Consider the following 20,012-nt stretch of genomic DNA (forward strand, 5'->3'; position numbering starts at 1 on the left):
GAAGGAAGGAAGGAAGGAAGGGAAGGAAGGAGAATAGAAAAGAAATTAGGAGGAAGGAAAGGAAGAGGAAGGGAAGGGAAGGAAGGGAGAGAAAGAAAGAAAGAGAGAGAGAGAGAGAAGGAAGGAAGGAAGGAAGGAAGGAAGGAAGGAAGGAAGGAAGGAAGGAAGGAAGGGGAAAGAAGGAGAATAGAAAAAGAAATTAGGAGGAAGGAAAGGGAAGAGGAAGGGGAAGGGGAAGGAAGGGAGAGAAAGAAAGAAAGAGAGAGAGAGAGAGAGAAAGGAAGGAAGGAAGGAAGGAAGGAAGGAAGGAAGGAAGCAAGGAAGGAAGGAAGGAAGGAAGGAAAATAGAAAAAAATTAGGAAGAAGGAAAAGGGGAAAAGGAAGGGAAGGGGAAGGGGAAGGGAAGGAAGGAAGGGGAGAAAGAGAGAAAGAAAAAGAAAAAAGAAAGAAGGAAAGAAGGACAAAGAAGGAGAATAGAAAAAGAAATTAGGAGAAAGGAAGGGGAAGGGGAAGGAAGGGAGAGAGAGAGAGAAAGCAGGAAGGAAGGAAGGAAAGAAAGAAGGAAGGAAGGAAGGAAGGAAGGAAGGAAGGAAGGAAGGAAGGGATATAGAATGGAATGCAAGATGCAACAGGTGGATATTTATCTGTCATGCCACATTTTTACCCCAAACTGAGTAAATAAAACATAATGGGTCTATTGCTAGGCGGGATTGGGATTTCCAAACAAATAACTAATTTTCTGGCCAATTCTTACTGTACGCTTCCTATAATGCTGGCAACAAGGCCCGGTTTCTCCTAGCATCGAGACCCACCACCAAACCCAACTCCAGTTTAGCTTAGCTACCCAAAGCCATCCATGTGAAGTCAGGTTCCTCTCAGGCGGCGGGATAGAAACGGTTTTCCAAAAGAATCCAGAAACAGCACAGGGAGAGGAAGTTGGCGGCTATTTCCACCAAGGTTCCCAGCTCAAGGTGACTTCTCCTCCATGAGCTGCAGAGGCAGAAGTCTCCACTTGGCAAGAGCAGGAGGAAGAGAAGGGGGGAAAAGGAGGAGAAGGCCTCATGGCAGGCAGGTCCTCCAGAAAGCACCGATGCCATCACGGCACGGCGGTGAGACGTTCTCAGCTCTGGAACTGCCTTTCTCTCTCATGAGCGATTGACAGCCCACCTTCACCTGTCTCAAGGATGCAGTGGTGACCTTGAGCTGAAGAGCTTTGGCTGGGATGTTGAGGGCTTTTCAATCGACTCAGTGTCTTCCCTGACAAGGCGAAGTCAGCCTCTCCATCCAGAAGGCCACCTCCAATGTTCTGGGTACGCATCAGTCTGAAGCTCAATTCTAAAATATTGCTTGAAGTCCCACCCTCTAAAGCCTTAGTAAGGCCACGCCTAGAATCCTGCATCCAGTTTTGGTCACCACACTATAAAAAAGATGTTCAGACTCTAGAAAAAGTGCAGAGAGAGAGAGATTAGAGAGAGAGAGAATAGAGAAAGAGAGGAGAGAGAAATGAGAGAGAGAAAGAGAGATGAGAGAGAGATGAGAGAGAAAGAGGGAGAGAGAGAGAGAATAGAGAGAGCGATGAGAGAGAAAGAGAAAGAGAGAGATTAGAGAAAGAGAGGAGACAGAGAAAGAGAGAGATTAGAGAGAAATGAGAGAGAGAGATGAGAGAGAGATGAGAAAGAGAGAGAAAGAGAGATGAGAGAGAGAGAGAGAGAGCGATGAGAGAGAAAGAGAGAGATTAGAGAAAGAGAGGAGACAGAGAAAGAGAGATTAGAGAGAAATGAGAGAGAGAGATGAGAGAGAGATGAGAAAGAGAGAGAAAGAGAGATGAGAGAGAGAGAGAGAGAGCGATGAGAGAGAAAGAGAGAGATTAGAGAAAGAGAGGAGACAGAGAAAGAGAGAGATTAGAGAGAAATGAGAGAGAGAGAGATTAGAGAAAGAGAGGAGAGAGATTAGAGAGAGAGAGGAGAGAGAGAGAGAAAGATTAGAGAGAAAGGAGAGAGAAAGAGAGGAGAGATTAGAGAGAAAGAGAGAGAGATGAGAGAGAGAGAGAAAGAGAGAGGGAAGGAGGGAGGGAGGGAGGGAGGAAGAGAAAGGAGAGATGAGAAACAGTGAAGCCCAAGGGGGGACAAAGGGCTCTTTATGCCTTAAGTAAGGTGACCTCATTGGCATTTTCAGAAAAGGAAAGGGGTGTGTGTGGGGGGGGGAAAGAACCCTTTGGAAATACGTGCCCCCAAAGACTTTATAACCTGAGGAGCGATTCAAATCCTGCCCTTTGCTTGCTTCCTTGGAAAAGAGCCCGGGGCCATCCACCCGGATTCTCATCGAAAAAAACGCCACTTCATAACAAGACAATTATGATTTCATAATTCAAAGCATTTCAGAACTCTTCGTCTCTCCCCCAAATCCCCTCCGTGCTTCCCCCCCCCCCCCACGCTACCATTCACCGGCTGGCTGGTGGGTAAGTAACAAAGCTGACAACTCTTGGCCTGTTTTTTTTGTTTTGTTTTGTTTTATTTGCATTTATATCCCACCCTTCTCCAAAGATTCAGGGCGGCTTACACTATGTTAGCAATAGCCTTCATTCTATTTGTATATTTATATACAAAGTCAACTTATTGCCCCCAACAATCTGGGTCCTCATTTTACCTACCTTATAAAGGATGGAAGGCTGAGTCAACCTTGGGCCTGGTGGGACTAGAACCTGCAGTAACTGCAGGCAATTGTGTTAATAACAGACTATATTAGCAGTCTGAGCCACAGAGGCCCCTCTGTTTGAATTGGCGGTCAAAAAAAATACCCCCCAAAAAAGAGACAGCACAGAAGGAAAGAGGCACACGGAGGGCAAAGGAAAAAGACTTTTGGGGGACAGTCAGGTATTACCACTTTCCCAGGGGCGCCACTGGTTACTAAAAGAAGGTAGGCAATAGTAAAACCAATAAGGCTTCTGGGCATGTGCAAAAGATCTTTTAAAAGGGAAATAAGAGAAGAGTCCCTAAATATGGATGCAGAGAAGAATTAGAAACTGTTGAATTGCATAGCATAACAGAGGGATCAAGATCGAGGGAGGTATTAATACTATTCTGTAAAGCCTTAGTAAGGCCACACCTAGAGTCCTGCATCCAGTTTTGGTCGCCACACTATAAAAAAGATGTCGAGACTCTAGAAAAAGTGCAGAGAAGAGCAACCAAGAGGATTAGGGGACTGGAGGCTCAAACATACAATGAACGGTTGCAGGAACTGGGCCTGGCTAGTCTAGTAAAGAGAAGGATCAGGGGAGATGTAATAGCAGTTTTCCAATATTTGAGGGGCTGCCCCAGAGAGGAGGAAGGGGGTCCAGCTATTTTCCAAAGCACCCGAAGGCCAGACAAGGAACAATGGATGGAAACCGATCAAGGAGAGATTCAACCTGGAAATAAGGAGAAATTTCCTGACAGTGAGAACCATCAACCCATGGAACAGAAGTTGCCTTTGGATGTTGTGGGAGCTTCATCGCTGGAGGTTTTCAAGAAGAGACCGGACTGCCATTGACATGGTGTAGGGTCTCCTGCTTGGGCGGGGTGGGGGTTGGACTAGATGACCTACAAGGTCCCTTCCAACTCTGTTATTATTCTGTTATTATTCTGTTCTTCAGAAGTTGTGGGAGCTTCATCCCTGGAGGCTTTCAAGAAGAGACTGGACTGCCCATCTGTCAGAAATGGTGTAGAGGTCTCCTGCTTGGGGGCTGGGGTTGGACTAGATGACCTACAAGGTCCCTTCCAATTCTGTTAATGTTAATGGGCAGAAGTACCCCGATATTTCCCTGTTATAAATATTATTGCTAGGGAACTGATCCTTGTCACTTGCATGCTGAATAGTCCAAGGCAAAGATAATATCCAAGTCATTTCCTTAAATATGCCAGCGGACCGTTCAATACACTGTAGGATGGACGAGATCCTATCACTACATTTTGTGAAGAAGAAAAAAAGGGGAAACTGGGAAGAAATATAAGGAAACAGCAATAAAAGATGAAGGCCAAACTCACCATCCCGACAGCAACCAGGTTTAGAACCGGCAGTGAAAGGCAGTGAAATAACCTCTGCCTTTTAGGATTGATTAGACGCGGTCCTCGCCTTACAACAGTTAAGGGACTCGGGAATGGTTTTTCACACTTACGGCCGTGGCAGCCTCCCCAGGGTCACGCGATCCAAATTCAGACCGGCTCGCGTTTACGACAGTCGCAGTGTCCCCCCGGGGTTACGTGATCCCCTTTTTTGCGACCTTCCGATGAGCGAAGTGGACGGGGAAGCCAAGGTTTGCTTAACAACAACTGGGTGACTAACTTAACAGCTGTGGGAAGGAAGGTCGTAAAACGGGAACTACAGCTCTCTCGCTTAGGAACAGAAATTTTGGGGCTCCGTTGTGGTTGTAAGTCGAGGATTATCTGTATCAACAGGAAAGGACACCGCACTTAAGGAATTACACCCTTAAGTCGAGCAGCCATGAAATTCCCAGATGCCAGGATATCTCTACAACAGGGGTGGGTTTCACATTTTGTTGCTACCGGTTCACCGCACGCACGCTCGCTCGCTTCACGTGTGCTCGCACCTTCCGTGCTTATGCCCAGTCTTCTATGCACGCACTTTGCTCACACATGCATCTTCCGGCACATGCACCTGGCCTCAAAACCATGCCTAAATAGAATGGCATAGAGCCGGGGGAGGTGGCCCACCTGCAATCGCCACTACCGGTTCGCCCGAACCGGTCCGAACCGGCTGAATCCCACCTCTTCTCTACGGCTACAAAAATCAGACTCCTGGCAAGCCATGGTTACCCCTGGGACACCCTGTGGAAGTGAAAGTTGGGTTCTCAAAGAACAGGGTCGAAAGCAGGGGTGAAATCCACTAGGACTCCAAGATCCCTCTCAATAGTAGTACCTGTGAGAGGGATCTTGGAGTCCTAGTGGATAACCATTTAGATATGAGCCAGCCGTGTGCAGCAGCTGCTAAAAAAGCCAACACAGTTCTGGGCTGCATAAACAGAGGGATAGAATCAAGATCACGTGAAGTGTTAGTGCCACTTTATAATGCCTTGGTAAGGCCACACTTGGAATATTGCATCCAGTTTTGGTCGCCACGATGTAAAAAAGATGTTGAGACTCTAGAAAGAGTGCAGAGAAGAGCAACAAAGATGATTAGAGGACTGGAGGCTAAAACATATGAAGAATGGTTGCAGGAACTGGGTATGTCTAGTTTAACAAAAAGAAGGACTAGGGGAGACATGATAGCTGTGTTCCAATATCTCAGGGGCTGCCACAAAGAAGAGGGAGTCGGGCTGTTCTCCAAAGCACCTGAGGGTAGAACAAGAAGCAATGGGTGGAAACTGAACAAAGAAAGAAGCAACTTAGAACTAAGGAGAAATTTCCTGACAGTTAGAACAATTAATAAGTGGAACGACTTGCCTGCAGAAGTTGTGAATGCTCCAACACTGGAAATTTTTAAGAAAATGTTGGATAACCATCTGACTGAGATGGTGTAGGGTTCCTGCCTAGGCAGGGGGTTGGACTAGAAGGCCTCCAAGGTCCCTTCCAACTCTGTTGTTATGTTATGTTAAATGCTTCCAGTTCGGACCGGATCGTCCAAACCGGGTGGTTTGGAGAACCGGTAGCAAAAATCCCTGCCCTTCTCCGCCCCAGCTGAGCCACGCGATCATCAGAGGTTTGTTAGTTTTTTACTTTTAAAAGCATTTTTTCTCCCCACCTCCCGAAAAATGCTTTTAAAAGTAAAAAAAAAAAAAAAAGCCTCTGATAATCGCACAGCTCAGTTGGGATCGTCAGAACCCTTTAAAAGCATTTTTTCTACAACCTCTTCGGTTGTAGAAAAAATGCTTTTAAAAGTTAAAAAAAAAAGAGAGAGTTGGCCACGCCCACCCAGTCACATTACCCCCACCCCCACCAAGCCACGCCCACAGAACCGGTAGTAACAAATTTTACATTTCACCCCTGGTCCAAAGATTAGGGAACACATTTGAGGGGGAGCGTCGAAGAGGACGACCCCTGAGAATTTCCACGGAGAGCCCAGAAAACGAAGAATTGGATTACAGAGTTCACTCAAGCCAGAGCTCTCCTTAGAGAACAGGTACAAAATCACCAGCTCTAAACTGCCACCTTTTGAACGCATTATTCAAATAACCCGGCTCGCTTGAACATTTTAATTTAATTGAATTTGTTCAAATCTAGGCATCCAAACCGACACAATAGGCGCAATAAGATTTCGACCGAACACACAACACGGTAAGTATATATTTTTTTTTAAAAAAAGAAGTTGGGAAAGAATAAAGAGCGAGAGAGAGAATGAACCTAGAAGGCCGTTGTCCTTTTTTGGGGGGGGTACATCTCATTTCCAAATTGGTGGACAGGAAAGGGACTCGTCAGAAGGTGACTTACAAACGGGCTAGGAAGAAAAAGTAGCTCATGTTCTTAATTTATTGAGATTTGTGGTTTAGGAAGTTGAGCTACAGGTAGTCCTTGACTTATAGTAGTGCCAAAATTGTGGAAACCTTTGGGAAAAGTTGTATTTTTGAGGTTTGAGGGCTAATATCACCACTTTTTATTTATTTTTTGAGTTTCAAGATAATCTTATTCCACTGCTGGAATGGCCTGGGAATAGCCCAGACCTTCACCCAATTGAAAATCTATGGAGCCAACCAAAGAAACCTGTTAGTCAGAAGCGACCCAGCAATCAAACCCAGTTAATAGAAGCCATCATTCCATCTTGGTTTCACACATGATCACAGCTGCAGAACTAAAAGACTTGGTTCACTCCATGGGAAGACATTGTAAAGCCGGAATTCGTGCTAAAGGTTAGCCATCTAAGGATTCACTGACATGGGGATCATTTTTGCATATCTCGTTTTTTCTACGATGATCATTTTTGTACATCTCATTTTTTCTACGTGTTTCACTTTTCTTCTTTATCCTGTAACTGCTATTCTAATAGCAAATCCTTCATAAAAGTGATGGCATTACGTTCTTGATTAAATTATCTTTCCGTTGATATGTAATTTTATGGTACTCCACAAAAAAAAAAGTGGTGTCATTAGCTAGTTTTAGAAAATATGCTTTTCCCAAAAGGTTTCCACAATTTTGGCCACTACTGTACAACAGTTCACTGAGTGAGCGAAGTTACCACGGCACGGAAGAAAAGGAATTTGTGACCGTTTTTTCACACAATCATTGCCACTTTCTTACAGTCACGTGATCAAAATTGGGCCACGTGGCAAGCAGCTCATATTTATGACAGTCGCAGCGTCCGGGGTGTGTGTGTGTGTGTCACGTGTTCCCCCTTTGCAATCTTCTGACAAGCGAAGTCAATGGGGGAAGCCCGATTCACTTAACGACCTTCTTATTAAGTTAAATGATGGCAGCGATTCACTTAACAACCGTGGTGAGAAAGGTCATAAAACAAGGCAAAACAAATTTAAGGAGCGTCTCTCGCTTAGCAATGGAAATGTCCATCTCTGGTTTGTTAAGATTTGAGAAAGGCTATTACGCCTTTCCTATTAAGATTACGCCGTCATCTCTGAGGCTCCTAAATGCTGCTGTCCTAATTGTCTGGATAGGAGACCACTTGGTAATTCCACGGTTGGGAAAAGCTCTTTTTGTCGCAGGTACGAACTCAGTTACAGGAGCAGGTTGGGGGACAGGCCGTCATGGTGGGAAAAAAATCAGATAACAGATTAACGGACTTGGAAGGGACCTTGGAGGTCATCTAGTCCAACCCCTCCCCGATCTGTGGTCAGCTCGGTGGCACCCAATCGGTCAATCAATCACGCAAATTAGTAACAACGGTGGGTTTTTTTTTCTGTTTTAAGGCAAAAATAAGAGCGGCTCTTTTGACCCATTTTCCAGGCCTGCTCTGGAACCTGGTGCCAGGCCACAGATTGGCTCTTTCCCAGCCACACGGGATGGATCCAGGCTGTTCGCAAACCTACATTCCCATAACAAGCAAAGCTGGATTAAATGTAAACTTTGGTTGGTTTCTGGCCTGCTATACCAGTGGTGGTGGGGGGGGAACCCATCCTAATTTCAGGCTTGTGTTTCGGGGTGTTTAGCACAGGAATTAAAAACTTTTGGCCACAACAACCCTGGAGGAAATCTTTAAATCCAGCTTTCTTTCTTTTTTTAAAGGCTCCTTGGGGTCTTTAGAGGCACAGAAATAAGAGGGGGGGATCTGGTTTTCTGTTTGGGAGGGGGCAACCTGTTGATGGAAGCAGCCCTTTACTCAGAAACCCCACCACCACCACCCCCGCTCTTTCTATCCTTTTGGCCAAGTGGGAAGAAACTACTAAGCCATGGTTACTTTTCAGAAAACTGTCTCCATCTGCTCAGGTTGATTGGGCATCCTCTATGAGGACTGGAGACTTGAACTCTCAAGGGACAAGCAGGCAAGCAGAATCAGACTCCCACCCACCCCCGTCCCCATCCCAAAGCTAACTAAACTAGGGACGGGGAAGGAAGACCCAGCGCGGTCACACAAGGCTGTTAGCAAACGGCTCCCCCGAGCCGGCGTGGGGGGAAAAACTAGGGGAAACTAGGAACGGCCAACCAGACTCGCCCGCGGGGTTGTTGTTTCCCGCCTTCCTTTGCTCTTTTGCCGGACCAAATCGCCCTGGGAGGGGCGGGGGGTTGAGTGGGGCGCCTGGAATGGTTGGGAGATAGAAGGGAGACCACAGGGAGATCCGTCTACAGCGGCGTCCACTGAAGCCGAGCTCACAGGCAGAGCAGAGGGCAGCTCGTTAAAAAGAGAGAAACGGGGCCGATGCGAGAACGGCGGTTGAACGAAGGAGGGCCCTCTTTGCATTTTATTTTCTCTCTCTCTCTCTCTCTCTCCCCTCTCTCGTCAACTATCCAGAAAATGTATATAGAGTTCACGCCCGCGCACACTTTTCTTCTGTGTTTTTTTTTCTTTTTCAGCTGGGCTGCTGCACTTTGGCGAGGGGGGTGGGAGAGAGGAAGGAAGGAAGGAAGGAAGGAAGGAAGGAAGGAAGGAAGGAAGGAAGGAAGGAAGGAAGGAAGGAAGGAAGGAAAAACAGAGGTAGTTCAATAGATATTAAAATAATCCAGCCACCGGTTGAGGAAAAGTAAAACTGGGTTAGCTGTTTTTCTAAGGTGGGGAAGGGAGGGAGGGAGGGAGGGAGGGAGGGAGGAAGGAAGGAAGGAAGGAAGGAAGGAAGGAAGGAAGGAAGGAAGGAAGGAAAAACAGAGGTAGTTCAATAGATATTAAAATAATCCAGCCACCGGTTGAGGAAAAGTAAAACTGGGTTAGCTGTTTTTCTAAGTGGGGAAGGGAGGGAGGGAGGGAGGGAGGGAGGGAGGGAGGGAGGGAGGAAGGAAGGAAGGAAGGAAGGAAGGAAAGAGAAATGGGAAGGAGGGAGGGAGGAAAGAGGAAGGAAAGAAACGGGAAGGAGGGAGGAAGGAAGGAAGCAAAGAGAAACAGGGGAGGGAGGGAAGGAAGGAAGGAAGGAAGGAAGGAAGGAAGGAAGGAAGGAAGGAAGGAAGGAAGGAAGGACGGACTTTAATAAAGTCCTTGTAAAGGTCACCAAATTAGCTTCAACTTTTGGGCCTGTCCCCAAACCTTTCAGCGGAAGCCAAGTGAAAATAAATTACGCAGCATGGCTAAGCTCATCTTCACCATCGGGAATTAGCAGGCCGGTGCTCAGTTTAGATCCCTTCTTGGCCACTCCAAATATTCTCAGATCCTTTTTTTAAAAAAAAAAACCACCACCACCACCAAATCCACACTCTTCAACCCCCCCCCCCCGCCTTTCCCTCCTGGTCCGGATCAACGCCAGACGGCGGCACTCGAAGAAAAAAACCCAGAGGCTCAGATCCGGAAAGTCGCCCCTTCGGCTCAAACCACCTTCAGAGCTCCGCGGCTTTCCATGCAACCGGCTCATTTCTCCACTCGAGGAGTCCCGTCCTTCCCTCTTTTTTGGGGGGGGTGTAATTAGGGGGGGAAGCCTGCCTTTAGTGGGCGGGGTGGATGGGAGAGAGCGCACCCCCCCCCCGAAACGCGGTTAGAAGTTAAAAGAAGGCGAAGCAAGCGGCGTTTTGAATCGGAACTTCGGCCTTTCGCGGTCACCAGCAAGGAAAGGGAGGGGGGGTCGTTATTAATATTAATTCATATTAACATAATCGAGGTGGACGTCCAGCAAAGGAGGGGTCGTCGAATCTAAAACTCCGCTGGCCCCCTTCCCTCCGCTGGCCCCGGTTTGTTTGTTTTTTTCTTCATTTCGAAACCATTTTCCCCCTTCGCTGCTAAGTAGATACGCGGATACACCCGTTTAAAAAAAAAATTTTTTTTTTAAAGAATAATAATAATAAAATTAAGCTATAAGCGCGTGTTTTTTTAAAATAAAAATTAAAAAATGTGGTATACGCGAATCTGGTTTGGTAAGGGAATCTATAACTAGCCCCCCATCCCACCCACCCCCCAAATCAGGCATTTAAGGACACCGGGCGAAGGTGATTTCAGGCCCGCTTTAGGGTCGACTCCCCCACCGGAGGGTCGATTTTTCCTCCGTTTCTCCCCTTCTTCCCGCTCGTCCTCCAGTGGAGGAGGTCCTTGAGATCCGGAAACCTGGACTACCTTTTTTTTGGTATTGTTGTTTTGTTTTAATCCTTCAAAAGGGGTTTTCAAAAGACCCCTTTCCATCTCGGCAGCGACCCTTGCTCGCTGGGTTGGTGTGTGGTTGTTTTTTTTCCAGGCCTTCTGAAAAGGTTGAGTCTGGGGTCTCTATCAAAGCCAGACACTTCCAGGATGGATCAAGCGGGAAACCGGGCTGAGGGCAGAGGGGGGGGGAAAGAGCCCACGGCCGCCTCCCGTCTGACTTCAAGACCTTTACTCGCTTATTATTCTTTTAAGAAAAGGTGTGGGGGGGGGAGTACGTGTTACATGTTAGACAGATTCGCAGGCAATATGTGTAATATCCAATCTTTTTTTCGTCTTCTTCCCAAATAGGCCTCTTAAATTGGGGGAGAAAATTGAGAAGGAAGGAAAGCAAAGATCCAGATTTAATCAACGCTGCCCGATTTTGGGTTAATTTCACGAGAAAATTCGGGGGCCCCCCCACTTTCCCCGAAATTGAAAAATCCTAACTAGGCGCTATTAGGTGCAAGACCCCCCCCTCATTTTCTGCCTTGCCAAATCGCTGCTCGGAGGGAAGTGGGGGGTGTTTAAGAAAGTAGACTTCTGAAAGGTGATCAGTACCTGTCTAAACCCTTAATCAACCGGGGGTTGTTGTTTTTTTTGGTTTTTTTTAAGAATCAAGGAAGTTTTGTGTTGGGGTTTAAATGCTTCCACGGAAGAAACAAAAAATTTGGGAGCCTTGGCTGGGGGGAAAAAAACCAACCCCAACTTAAAACAGCAAATCGCCAGAGCCGCTCTTGGCCGGTAAGTTTCGTCCTCGTGAAAAGAGTTTATTATTTGAGACGTTTATTTATCTCGGCGTTGTACAATCCACGCGCTGCGGGGTTAGAAAAACCTGTTCGCCTTAGAGTGGACAGCAGTGACAGCTGGAGAGGAAGAGGAGAAAACGATGAGGGTTGGTGTTTATTTTTTGGTTTTTTTGGCCTGTGGAAACTGTCAGGACAAGCAGGCGAACGTAGGTAGGTAGGTAGGTAGGTAGGTAGGTAGGTAGGTAGGTAGGTAGGTAGGTAGGAAGGAAGGAAGGAAGGAAGGAAGGAAGGAAGGAAGGAAGGAAGGAAGGAAGGAAGGAAGGAAGGAGACATGAATGAGAAGGAAGAAAAAAGAATGGAAAAGGAAGGAAAGGAGGAAGGAAATTTAAAAGGTATCTGTGTTTAAAATTGTGTGGGAAAGGAAGGGAGGAGGGAGGGAAGGAAGGAAACATGAAAGAGAAGGAAGAAAACAGAATGGAAAAGGAAGGAAAGGAAGGAAGGAAGGAAGGAAGGAAGGAAGGAAGGAAGGAAGGAAGGAAGGAAAGGAAACAAACATGAAAAGAAAGGAAAAAAATGGAAAGTGACGGAGAGGAAGGAAGGAAACATGAATGAGAAGGAAGAAAAAAGAATGGAAAAGGAAGGAAGGAAAGAAGGAAAGGAAATTTAAAAAGTATCTATTTAAATTTTGTGGGAAAGGAGAGAAGGAGTGGGGAAGGAAGGAAGGAAGGAAGGAAGGAAGGAAGGAAGGAAGGAAGGAAGGAAGGAAGGAAGGAAGGAAGGAAGGAAAGTAAAATGAAAGGGGAAAGAGAAAGGGAGGCAGGAGGAAGGAAGGAAAAATGAAAGGGGAAGAAGGGAGGGAGGGGAGAAAGAAAGAAGAGAGGCAAAGGATTAAACGAGGGAGGGGAGAAAGAATGCGTGTTAAATTTTGCCCATTCCTTTAAGCGAAGGGCGAAAAGAGACCAATCTGTTTAAACTTTAGACGTTCCTGCAGAAACGAATCTACTTTCATTCTTTCCCGCGGATTAAATCAGATCTGCAAAACTGCTGGCTTTGCTCGTTCGCAGCGGGAGGACAGGAGAACCCGTGTCACAGGCAAGCGGGGAGGGGGGGGGAGGACGGAGCCAAAGGCTTGCTATTCCCTTGACCTTGAACCAAGAACCGGAGAAACGCCGATTTAAGGCACGGGAAGCGTTCAACAACAACATCACCACACAAAAAGAGACCCATACTGGCGACGAGAAAAACTTCGCTTCTTTCCTATCTTAAGGGGAGCGGAACGTGGGGAGGGGCGTTGTTTGCAATTATCGAAACCTCGACAGGACGATCAACTCCACCTCCAGCCAGCCAAGGGAGAAGGGGACAAAAATCAATATTAAAATTAAGCATTCCGCGAAAGAATTGAAAAAAGGAGAGAATCACAGCCGAAGGGAGGGCTTGTTAGAGGCCATAGAAGTCGTGGGGCCAGGAACCGCTCATTTTTCCCCGTGGCAAAACCCTTCTGCGTGGGAAAGGAAACCCCCCCCCACCTCTAAAATCAACCGAAGCGCCCGCCGCTTCCCTCGATTTGCAAGCAACTTAAATAAAAAGGCACATTTTTCTGCTCCGGAATCTTTGCGCTTGAGATTTCCTCTAAGATACCCAAAAGCCGGCGTCCCATTAAAAACTCAAAAGGGGGCAAAAAGGCCCAACAACCGCGGGAGCATTTATTTTTTTTAAAATAAAATAAAATAAAATAAAATTACAGCACGCAACTCACGCACCCAACCCGCAGTCCGCTCCGGCCACAAGTCTGCGAACTCGGCCGCCAGAAACTTTCAAGTAAAAAGAAGCGAGTTGCAGCTACTTCGCGAGCAAAGTCCTCGCTTCTTCGGCCAGAAAGTGTCTTTTTGCAAGGGGGGGGGGTGTTGAGGAAGAAGTAGGGGGGTGGGCATAAACCGTCACTGACAGTTGGAAGACTCCGAAATCTTAACAACGCGCTCTTCTGCCTTGCCCGCTTTTCTTTTTTAAAAAATAATAATTACCAGTTTGCATTTCATTAGCCGCCGATTCCTCTTCCCCCAGCCGCGTATTCCAATGTCACACACACACACACACACCCGCCCAAATAGATCGGTATACAAACACCCCCTTCCCACGACAGATTTTCCCTTCCTCTCCCCCACCCCATTTCAATTTTCTCACCCAGCCTCCACCCCAGCCCGAAAAAAAAATGAATGAACTTGGGACGAAGGACCACAAAAGTTGCCAAGAGGCCCAGAAAAATCCGCGGCGAATTAAAAAAAATAAAGAAGAAACAGAAAGAAAATGTTTCCCTCTTCGTTTGCTCTCGCCCCCCCCCGCCCGCAGCTACGAACCCCAAGTGAGTGGGGGTTGCCCACGTTCTCTTCGCATATTGCCACTTTGTCCCCCCCGCCCGCAGCTACGAACCCCAAGTGACTGGGGGTTGCCCACGTTCTCTTCGCATATTGCCACTTTGTCCCCCCACCTCGGAAAAATAAATAAAAAATAAAACCAAACTCAGGCATTTCGCCCCCCCCCCTCCCTCTCTCCGCCAACTTCCAGCAAGCAACCAGCCCGCGTTTGCTGCCAGTCGTGAATCTCTAGCGCCCACTATTCAAAGTGCCAGGAATTAAAAAAAGCAAAAAAAAACTTTTGCATTACACACACACACACACCCGCCAGAACTTGGAAAGAAGTCGGAGAAAGGGAGAAGGAGGAGGAGTTGGAGTTGCGAAGGGTCAACTTTTGCTTAAACTTTCCCCCCTTCTATTCTCTTTCTCAACACCCCCCCACACCCCAATCTCACCCCACCCACGCAGCCTCGCTTTGGGCCATTCCTGGGGGGGGGAGCTCGGTTTGGCGCAGAGGGGTGGGGTGGAAGGAACCCCCCGCACGATCCCGGGGATGCCGAACGGGGCGAAGCGAAACGAAACGAAACTTCGTGGGTTCGCTCCAGATGCGCGGCTGCGGGAAGCGAACTCAAGCGGCGCAGTTTCTTGCCCGGCTGTTGATTGTTGCCCGCGACGGCGGGGGGGAAATAAACCACGCAGCCCCCCCCCACGCCCACCCACTCCCCGTGCTCTGCTCCCCGGAGAGCCAAGCCCGGGTTCCCCCCCCCTCCACTCTTCTTCTTCCTCCTCCTCCTCCTCTTCCTCTGCCCGTTCTCCTCCCCTCCCACTCCGCTCGCCCCCCGCGCGGGGGGGGGGCAGAAAAGAAAAGGGAGACCTACTTTTCGGCAGTTTCCTGGCCCGCGCTTTGGATCGCATCTTGCCGGCGCGCTGGAGCCTTCCTTGAACCCGCAGCTGTTCTGCGGCGCGATCATCCTCGCCCCAACATTGTCAGTTCGGACACCTTCGCACATGCGCAGAGAGCGTTCACATCTGACACCCCGCTCCGGGGCCAAAAGGGAAGGGGGAAAAGAAGAAGGAAGAAAGAAAGGAAGGAAGAAAAAAAAGGAAGGAAGGAAACACATACACACACACGCGCCAGCGAATTCTTCCCCGGGCTGGTTCATCAAAGCTGGGGGGGAAAAGAGAGAGAGAGAGAGAGGGAGGGAGGGAGGGAGGGAGGTGGATTTCTCTCTCCCCTCGCCCGTCCTCCTATCCTCTTCCTCCTGATCGCTGATCTCCCCCACCCCACCCCCGTTTTCTTCCCCCGGATCTGCCCCTTTAAGAAAACTCTCTCCTCCCCGCCCGCCCCCCCTTTTCTCGCTCCTCTTCTAACCCTTTCCACGCTGCCCCGCCGCCCTGGCACGGGCACACTTTTTGCAAGAAGCGGCGAAAACCATCTAGGCAGAGGTGACTTGAAAACGATATATAGATATATATAATAAATTATATAATCTACCTATAGATTTTATATATATATATATATATATATATATATATATATATATATATATATATATATATATATATATATATATATATATATATATATATATATATACGCGGCATACTCGTTCAGATAAACGGTTGCAAATTATTCTGGGGCGGCGGGGTGTGTGTGCAAGAAACGGAGGCTCGAAATTGGATAATTGCACACGCCGCGCTTGGCAAATTATAAGATCGTTATTAGAGAACCTCGCGATTGGCTCGCGCCCTCCCTGGGCTGGACCCGATCCCCTCCGCGCCTACTCGCGAGTAAATCTCTCTTTCTCGTGTCTCTCTTTTTCCCTCTCTCTCTCTCTCTCTTCTCTCCCTCTCTCTCCCGGCACCCCTCCAGTGGCCAATCGCTGCCCCCCCACCACGAAGTCAGCATGGCTGACCCCAGGAAGGAGCCCGCGACCACCTTGGCAAAAACGGCGCAGACCCGGATCTGGCTTATGAAAAGTAAGCGCTTTTTGAGATTGTTTGCTGCTGCTGTGATGTTATGATATTATGTTATCAGCTATGATATTACTGTTACTGTTTATTGTCTATTTCTTTCAGGCGGGGGGGGGGTTTGCTTGCCTCGGAGGGCGCATGTGGGGGGCCCCAAACGGGGCTTTCTCTCTCCCCCCCCCCCGTTCCCCGGGCGTAAAGGCGCTTTTTAAGGATCGGGGCGCGGGGATCGTGGACGGGCTGCGTAAAAACGCGCCAGTGCCACCTTTGGGTGCCTTTGAAGAGGGAGGGGGCTCGCGGGCCCCATTCTACAACCCCCCTTCCCGGCATCTCAGCTGACCCCAAGCGCTGCGAGGCCTTCGGGGTGACTGGGTGCTTCCCCTCCCCTCCCCCAATTAATAAAACGCACGCTGGATAGAGAAAGCTTTTAATTTCTTCCTGCTCGCCCCCCCTTTTTAAAAAAAATTTCTCCTTCTCCGCGTTTGCTGGACGCGAAGCCTTCCTTGCAGGTCGACTCGGGAGGAAGCCCCGACCGCCGGACCGAATGGAGGAAGGGGGGGTTTCTCGCCTCCCGGGTCGAAGAACCGAACCGCCCGCTCTTTTCCGCCACCCGCTACCCCCCCCGAACGAATGGCGGAGAAGGGGTCCCACCTAGAGACGGAGAAAAAAAAAAGGTAACATTTGATGCAAATGAAGCTTTGCCGGGAGTCGGGCTGTAAAACGCGGCTTTCGGGGGTTCCCCTCGGAGGGGGGGCAAGAGATCCAAGAGGGGGAGGGGAATTTCTCCCCCCCACCCCGTCTTCTGTGTTTCAGGAGTTTACCTGTGCGGCAAACTTTCCGGCTTTATTGTGTCGTGAAAGGGTTTCTTTCAGGAACACCCCAACTTTCCTTCGCCCCGTTTTTGCCTGCCATTTTCCCCCTCAGCTAACTTTGCACGGGTACTTTCTCCCTAAATGTTGTCTTTATTATTATTAGTATTAGTATTTTCTTTCCCCCTTTTTGTTAGCAGGTTCGGGGGTGGGTGGGTGGAATGGCTTGAGCAGAAACCGGGCGAATAGAAGTATCGGTTTCGGATCGGCCTTAGGATTAAAACGATTCTTTCTTTCTTCGCTTTTTCTTTAAAGCAAAGAAAATCGGGTTTTTAAGCTACCCTTCCAGAACACCCTTGCAAAATAAACAATAAATTTAAAAAAAAATCGAAGGAGGTCACCCGTCCTAAATTTGTGAGGACGGGTGACCCCCAGATAGAGAGAGAAGGCGGAATCCGGCGGAGGAAAAGAGACGGGCGGATATTATTAATTGTTGTTACCTAATTAATGGCGTTCTTTGGGGAATTCAAGTGGCGTGAAACGAAGTGGATGGGATCGGAAGCTTTTGTGCGGGGATTAAAGAGGGGGGGGCGGGGTGAAAGAAAACCAGTCTCGGATGCTTTCAATAAATAAAACCAGATATTTAATTTATTTATTTTTTAAAGCCAGCGAAGGCAGGACTAGAGACGTTCCCACTCCAAAAAGCAGGTAGAAAGGAAAAAGGGAGAAAAAACAAGAGAGGTTTAATGGAAACATATATATTATAATAAAAAGGTGAGATCTTTGCTAATTTAAAAAAAAAATAACCGTGAAAATAATAGGGAGGGAGGTTTCCCCGCAAAGGACACACTGGCCTTGTGTGTGTGTAACAGGCGCACAAATATCGGTAGGCCTGTAATTCCCAATGCATGTATCCCATTATGTGATTGTGTGTGTGTGTGTGTATTCCATTTGTAAACACTTGAGGACTGGAGAGGTCTTGGGGCTGGTAGACAGACAGAGGGCTCCTCTTTGGGTTTCTATTATACGCGCTTTTAAAGTTGGGCTTTCATCGGGCCCTCAGTCATCAACCCCTAAATACACAGATTTAATTACAATTGGAAACGGGGGTGGAGGGGTGAGGAGGAGGAGGTCGGCGGGTGTCGCTCGCTTAAAACGGCCAGTTTGTGGGTTTTTTTAAACCCCTTAAGGTTTTTCCTCTTTCCGCAACCATCCCCAACTCCGTTTCCACGCGTTTTCCCTAAAACTGGGCCCGGAGAACAGGCCTTTAAAATAGAAAGATGTAAGGCAAAAAAAGCCCTGCTAAATGCCAACGTGGGGGTGGGGGATTCTTAACTTGTTTGTGAGAGTGGGGGGGGAGGGAAGACCTCATCTTCCTCGCAGGCCCACTCCCGAGGAATTTTCCCTTAGGAAGGTGTCCATTTGGATTGCAAACCTAATTTTTATTTTTTATTTTTATTCAGGGAAACAAAAATGCCTTAGGACACGGAAATCTGGTGGTTGTTTTTTTTTTTCCCCGAACCGCAGAGGAATTGGAATAAAAGGAAGGAAAGTCGGTTTATAGCGCCGAATATTCTCCGCCAAGGGCGAATGAGGACGCGGCTTGATTCTCGCGGCGACGCCGTTCGGAAGACGCGTTTACCCCGGGTCAACGATCACCTTTGAGGAGATGCGTCCCCACGATTTACTCAATCTGGGTGGGGGGTTCATTTCAGACAGATTAGACAGAGGGTTGGGCAGGTGAGCGTGCAAGGGGAAAACCCTGACCCCGTTTCGTTGCATTTACGTTTCGGTGAATTTTTTTTTTTCTTAAGGGATTGACGCGGGTTTAAAAAGCTGTCGTGTGAACGCGGCTACTTTAAATGTAATACCCCTCCCCCCCCACCTTATTTAATGTGTGTTTTTCCTTTCCCCTCCGCTGTGTTTTCTAGGAATAATACAGAAGCGAAGGCGAACCGTTTATTTTAACCCAAAGGCCCCTCCGTTCGTTGGAACGGCGATTTACTTCCGAGTAAAGAGCTCTTGGGAATCTTCACTCCAAGGTAGAACTTGGGAGCTGCTCAGCTTCTGCTCAGCGGTGGTTGGGTTCCCACGACACTCTATTCGGGCCTAAAGTGAGGTTGGGCCATGTTGTGTTGGGTTCCCGTTTCCAGACCTCGTGTGAACCAGGCCAGGAAAGGGTCCCTTTCTCCAGGTCGGGCGGAATCCCAGGCCCTGTGGAAAGATGGCTTCGTGTGAATTCACCAACCCGGAAGAACGGCCTTCTCCCCTCCACCCCAACCCCCCCAAACTCCACATAAGCTTCGCGCCCCTTCGGGCTGGCCTGAAGTCCCCGCGTGACCGCGATCCAAACGAAGACTGAGAATGTGGGTGGCGCGAGAAGGCTTTGAAGGATGCGGGTTGGACACGCGCACCTGCCCTCGCCCCGTGTCCAGGAGAGGCGGTGTTGGGGGAGAGGGGGTGGGGAAGAGGTACCCCTTTTAAACTCCCTAGACCCAAGAGGCCGGATAGAAATCTAACGAAACAATTAATTTTAACCCTCCGGTAATCCAATCGAGAGAGAGAGAGAAAAGAAAGGCAGCTTTGCGAAGCTAAAACGACAAACAAATCCGTTCGCACGACCCCGTTTTTCGCGGGGGGGGTGTTTCCTCCCTGTTTAGCGTCCCATTAACTGGGTCCCCCACCTCGCCCCACCCCCAAGCAAGGGGAGCCCTCAATTCACCCTTCTCACTCTCCAGCAAGGCTAAAACGGCTATTTGGCCTCGCTTGGGGTTCAGAGTGTCGTGGGAACGCAAACTTGAAGGAGTAGAGTAAATTTAGGGTGGCCTATTTGAAAGGAAAGGCGGGGGTGGGGGGAAGAGAGAGAAATAGCTGGTTTTTAAGTGCCCGAATCTAACTTATTTCTCCTTCCAAAGTTGCATATATGATTACTGTTGATATGTTTTAATTGTTTCTTAAACTGTTATTCAGTAATTCTGAGCTTTTATTGCTAATAGTAATAATAGCATTATTGTTAAGGAGAGCTCAGAATTATTTGCTTTGCCTACTACATTTCCTCACCACGCTGCGTTCTCACGACAAGCTAAGCCAGGTTAGCCTCATCCTGGTTCCCTGTCGCCACAACGTCCAAGTGATTCCCAGCCCACCCTCTGCCAGAAACATGGCCAGGGGGCTGCCCTAATGCTAAACCTCTGGGTTGTTGTTTTTTAAAACCCATTGTGGGAATGCAGCCCTGACACGCAAGTCTGATTTACTAGCCAAGATCCGCACCCGGCTTTAGGAAGGGTGGGAACCGTCTGGAGGGGCCGAGGTTAAAACAGGCCTTTCCCACGTGGCTTCCTGAGTGGCAGCAGGAATACGGGGGGGGGGCAACTTGGTGGGCAGTTTTGTGGAACCAGTCACACAGCCAAGAGTAAGTCGTCCTTGCTGTGAGGCTGGCCTACCTC

At 48.3% G+C, this 20,012-nt stretch overlaps 1 protein-coding gene and 1 long non-coding RNA gene across 6 annotated transcripts in view; one reads left to right on the forward strand and one right to left on the reverse strand.

The window, feature by feature from the left end:
* The window catches only part of PRDM16 (PR/SET domain 16), a 308,062-nt gene extending 293,105 nt beyond the window's left edge, over window positions 1-14,957 (reverse strand). For all 5 annotated transcript variants that reach the window (XM_058161081.1, XM_058161085.1, XM_058161082.1 and 2 more), the window contains exon 1: window positions 14,665-14,957. In XM_058161081.1, the coding sequence (XP_058017064.1) occupies window positions 14,665-14,701 (37 nt within the window). In that variant the 5' untranslated portion in view covers window positions 14,702-14,957. The remainder of the gene's footprint in view (window positions 1-14,664) is intronic.
* A 198-nt stretch (window positions 14,958-15,155) lies between these two features.
* On the forward strand, window positions 15,156-19,857 carry LOC131187134 (uncharacterized). Its single transcript, XR_009152490.1, has 6 exons — window positions 15,156-15,232; window positions 15,660-15,766; window positions 16,255-16,431; window positions 17,232-17,340; window positions 18,030-18,306; window positions 18,498-19,857. It is a non-coding gene; the product is annotated as an uncharacterized LOC131187134 (long non-coding RNA).
* The last annotated feature ends 155 nt before the right edge of the window (window positions 19,858-20,012 follow it).

Source organism: Ahaetulla prasina, chromosome 18 (assembly GCF_028640845.1).
Source record: "Ahaetulla prasina isolate Xishuangbanna chromosome 18, ASM2864084v1, whole genome shotgun sequence".
In the NCBI taxonomy this organism is placed as follows: Eukaryota; Metazoa; Chordata; class Lepidosauria; order Squamata; family Colubridae; genus Ahaetulla; species Ahaetulla prasina.